Consider the following 5,240-nt stretch of genomic DNA (forward strand, 5'->3'; position numbering starts at 1 on the left):
AATTACTAAATATCATCCCCTTGTGATAAATAAAAAATTACGCAACACAAATTCAACACAAATTCAACATAAATTTATCAAATTTAACGAAATTTGGTCAAAATTAATAATTTTTTACCAGAATTATTAATACAAATTGAACACAAATTGAACACAAATTTCAGTCACGATTTATTTATATCACATCCGCGTTGTTAATAATTAAATAAATAAATCTGCATTTTATTTATGATATGGAAAACGTAACCATAAATTCTTTTAAGGATATAATTTTATTAAAATAAATTAAAACTCCTATATCAAGTGACTAAAAAATATATTTATTTACGAAATATTCATTTTGTTTATCAAATCGGAGTACTATGTGAACGACACCATGTATAGACTCTATAGCTACAAAGTTATATAATTCTATCAATTTTAAGTGAGGACATCCATATAAATATAGGTTCCTTTTAGATTTAAAGTCATACCATTGAATTAATGCGAGATTTAGCGGTGGGTCTGTTAATACTTCTGCTAACAATAAGGCCTATAAATAATAAATATTTATTAATACTTTTATAATAAATTATTACATAAATTGGAAAAATACCTGTCCATAACAAAGTCCTTTGTCTAATATATAATCATTTGATTCTTCAGAATCCATTGAAATAGCTATGTCGCTAAACCATACTTTATTATGATATCTGTTTGTGGCACACATTATGGCACCATTTTCCAGTATTACCGATCCGTATATATTTATTTGGGTTTCACCAATAATTGTGAAACCATCAAGTAAATCTAGATATGAATCCAGACAACCTATAAATCTAGCAAAACCGGTCTGCATTTTATTGTCTACGGAATCTTTTTTTCATTAAAAAATGTATTTGCATCTTGTAAAGAGAATTCAAAAAGTCTTGCAGAAAATTTACAAGTGCAAGGTGTTTTTGCCGGATTCACTGAATGTTGAGACATTCTAATAGATATTGCTTGACGTTTTATCTATTAATTTAATTTCCATCTTAAGTTATATAATAAATATATACAATAAATAAATTTCCAAATACTTACAGTTCGTAAAAGCTGAGGTTCGACATCTTTTTTATTGCTAATTTGGTAGGTATTTTAACGAAATATTTATGAAGACTTTCGTAAGTTTCTGTAGTATAGCCGTTTATTGCGCCGTAAGATCGTATTGAGTCAATAATGTGATAAACCCATAAATGCAATTTAGGCAACTTCAAATTGGAAGGAGAAACAAATTTAAAAGTCTTGACAAACATCTGGGCCCATCTATATATTGCATCCTAAAATTTAAATGTTAATTTAATTTATTTAATTTAAATTTTCAATTTTACTAAAATTTTAATACATACATTAAATTTCTCCAAGTCACTTTCACTAAATTCTTTATATCTACTTAAAATATACATTTCATTTCAATATTTGTACAATTTCGCAAGATCATCATTATTTACAAAATTATCTACTTCGTTATTATTTTCATCATATAAATTATCAATAACAAATATCATGACTTTCATCAAACTTCGATATTCATTAGCAGTTAATTTTGCAATTGACTGCAGTCCATTGGAAAAAATTTTAATGGCGGAAAAACGTGAAATTGCTGCTAGACGGCGATTTACTTCTTTAACTAATTTATTACCATTAACATGTTGCAATTTTAAGATATCGCACGTGAAGATAATTTGATAACGAAATAAACCCAAATTTAAATGATGCATTCTGTTAGGAACAGTAGCCAAGTAGATATTTATATTTCTTGATAATATAAATATTTATAATTAATATATATATATATTATTATAATTATTTCTACTTTTGCATACTTACGGCAAATTCCAAAAAAAATTATATACAGATTCTATGCAAACAGATTTTTGTTTATCATTTTCAAAATATTTACGCATTTCATCATGAGTTCTTAGTATTACATCATTAACCGATAAGTCTATATTTGCAAAATTGTCCCTTTTAATTAAACAGGAGTGATATGAATGCTTGAATTGGAGGATTTATAAACTAAACAAAAACTTGCAGTTTCTGGCCAATCTGCAATAATAGTTGAAACTCTAGGATAAAACCAGGTATTTTCATTATTTATAAAAAGGTCTATACCATCTTTTAATAAAATAATCAGTTCTAGTAAATAACATAAAGATTTATAAAAGGTATCACGAACCAGATCTTTATTTGCAGCTTCTAAAATTGGTAAATATCCCAAAAGTTGCTTTGCATCCTGTTTATTACGATGCCATATTGGGATATTGTTTAATGTAATATATATTGGATGCAATTGACTTTTTCCTAATGTATCTGTGGTTGTTGCATCTGAATATAAAATAATTGATAATAATTTGGAACAAGTAGGTAAGGATTCTTGCGTAGTCTTCCACCATTTTCCAGTGTTTTGCTCACCATAAATACTTTCTCCATTATACTATAAAATAATATAAATAAATTAAAATAAATATTATTTAAATTATTGAATTAAATAATATTTGGCATTTACCTCAAAGTTTTCGTAAGATAGCGCAAAATTTTGTGTTATGTCGGGAATAGCTAAAATATTTTTGATGCACTGTATTAAATTTTGATAATAAAGAAAATAATCTTTATCCTTATGTTTTGTTATGAGGACTTTACTAAATTCTAAATTAGAAAACTTCATGTTATTCATAAATGCTCGTCCCTGTTCAATATTTTTTGGTAATGGTGATTCTGTAAGATTTGAATGTTTATTAAAAAATCGTATTATTTCATTACCACCATTAGCAAGTTTTAAACAGGCGTATAAAGTGTTGAAAAATGCCATGTGTTGCTCAATGCCAAAAAACGTAGGGAAACAAACCCTTTGTCAATCAACGCTACTTAAAAATGTTTAAAAACGCGTAAAACAACACCAATTTAAATGTAAAGCTACACGTAGTAAAACAACAATAGTTTAAAAACGCGTATACAATGTATAAAAACGCGTATATTGATATTAAAAATGCGTCAAGCAATGGTATTTTTTAGTCATCGTACAATAGTTAACATTGTAGTATTAATTTATAAATATATATTTTATTGTATATTATTAATATATATATTATATAAAATGTGTAAATTTATTTATGATAAAATACAGTATCAATACAAATATATTATCTAATGTAAATTCCTCTTATTATAATTGGATTGCCGCAGATTTTTAAGCGATCAACGTACTAAATTTCCGTTGACAAAGCGCCCCTGGTGACACAACCATAACAAGGTGGGATGTGATTTTAGCAATCAACTAATTGATCTTTCTACGTGATAATTATATTAATATATATTGTCTAATGTAAATCTATCATCAGCAAGTTTTAAACAGGCGTATAAAGTGTTGAAAAACGCCATGTGTTGCTCAACGCCAAAAAACGTAGGGAAATGAACCCTTTGTCAATCAACGCCATCTAAAAATGTTGAAAAACACGTAAAACAACACCAATTTAAATGTAAAACAACATACAGTAAAACAACGATAGTTTAAAAACGTGTATACAATGTATAAAAACGCGTATATTGATATTAAAAATGCGTAAAGCAATGATTTTATTGTATATTATTAATATATATATTATATAAAATATGTAAATTTATTTATGATAAAATACGTATCAATACAAATACATTACTATCTAATGTAAATTCCTTTTGTTATAATTGGATTGCCGCAGATTTTTAAGCGATCAACGTACTAAATTTCCGTTGACAAAGCGCCCCTGGTGACACAACCATAACAAGGTGGGAATGTGATTTTTTACAATCACATAATTGATTTTTCTACGCGATAATTATATTAATCTATATTTGTCTAATGTAAATCTATATTTCGAATATTCGAAAACAATTATTCCTAAAAAATGAAAGAAATGTTTAATTAGCAAAAAAATAAAAAAAGATGGCAAAGTTTTGCAACGAATCTCACCATTTTTATATATCAATGCTCATAATCGATGCCTTGAAAGTCCTAAACTTCACTATAAAAAATAAAAGAAACATTAGAAAATGTTTCAAACTAAAAAGAAATAAAAGTTTCGTAATACGAAACTTACGAACAAAGTTTTGCAACATTTTGTTGCGAAAGCACTCATTAAATCCATGAATTCAAAATCCGAAGCCTAATAAAAAAAAAGATAATGGAAATGTCAGTAAACATTTCCTAATTAAAAAAATAAAATAAATGGAAGTTTCGTAACGAAAAAATGTTACAAAACCTACCATTATCCGAATTTCCATATTCCCAGAAACTGAACCTACAAAAAAGAGAAACGCTCAGTTAGAACATCTCTTAAAGAATAAAACAAAAAAAAATGGAAGTTTCGTAACGAAATGTACAAAACTTACCATTTTCCAAAATTCCAAGTCCCGGAAGTTGGCTGAACCTACAAAAAATAAGAGAAACGTTCGGTTAGAACTATCTTAAAGAAAAAAAGACGGAAGTTTCTTACGAAACTTACCGTTTAAAGACCTTTTTCCAATATTAAGTTTCCTGAAACCTAAAAAAAGAATAAAGGAAACATTAGTAAGAGTTTCCTAATAAAAAAAAATTAAGTTTCATAATGAAACATTACGAAACTTACCCAATCATTTCTTCCGTTCCAAACTTTCCGATCCTACAAAAAGGATAAAGGAAACATTTAGTAAACGTTTCCTAATAAAAAATTAAAAAAAATTAAAATTTCGAAGGGAAACCCTTCGAAACTTACAATATCCAAGATCCGAAGTTTGAACACGCTGAAGGTCTTAAAGAAAATATAGGAAACGTTAGAAACGTTTCCTTATAAAAATTAAAAAAAAAATTTTTTTTTAAAAAATTTGAAGCAAAATGCTTCGAAATTAAATTTACCCTTTCCTCCATTTTCCAAAAAAAAACCTACAAAAAAAATAAAGGAAACGTTAGAAACGTTTCCTTATAAAAAACTAAAAAAAAAAAATTTTTTTTAAAAGTTTCGAAGCGTAAAATTATGCTTCGAAACTTACCCTTTTTCCTGTTTCCCAAAAAAAAGATTTACAAAAAGAATTTAAAGAAACGTTAATAAACGTTTCTAAAAAAAAAATTAAAAAATAAATGAAGTTTCGCAACGTTTCGTTGCGAAACTTACCATAATATTAAAAAGTTTGAAATCCCGTTTAGAAAAAAAAAATTCGCAGACCTAAAAAAGAAAGAAAAACGAAACGTTAGTTACGTTTCGTTA

The 5,240-nt window shown here is 26.6% G+C and overlaps 2 protein-coding genes across 2 annotated transcripts; both read right to left on the bottom strand.

The window, feature by feature from the left end:
• Nucleotides 1-347: 347 nt before the first annotated feature.
• Nucleotides 348-838, bottom strand: OCT59_029693 (uncharacterized protein; the record flags this gene model as incomplete). Its single annotated transcript, XM_066145636.1, has 3 exons — nt 348-393; nt 474-532; nt 596-838. The coding sequence occupies 3 exons, from the start codon at nt 836-838 to the stop codon at nt 348-350; spliced, it is 348 nt and encodes a 115-aa protein (XP_065994829.1).
• Nucleotides 839-4,019: 3,181 nt separating this feature from the next.
• On the bottom strand, nt 4,020-4,903 carry OCT59_029694 (uncharacterized protein; the record flags this gene model as incomplete). Its single annotated transcript, XM_066145648.1, has 7 exons — nt 4,020-4,022; nt 4,098-4,163; nt 4,264-4,298; nt 4,390-4,427; nt 4,626-4,658; nt 4,752-4,822; nt 4,892-4,903. The coding sequence occupies 7 exons, from the start codon at nt 4,901-4,903 to the stop codon at nt 4,020-4,022; spliced, it is 258 nt and encodes an 85-aa protein (XP_065994830.1).
• Between the last annotated feature and the right edge of the window lie 337 nt (nt 4,904-5,240).

Source organism: Rhizophagus irregularis, chromosome 9 (assembly GCF_026210795.1).
Source record: "Rhizophagus irregularis chromosome 9, complete sequence".
Classification (NCBI taxonomy): Eukaryota; Fungi; Glomeromycota; class Glomeromycetes; order Glomerales; family Glomeraceae; genus Rhizophagus; species Rhizophagus irregularis.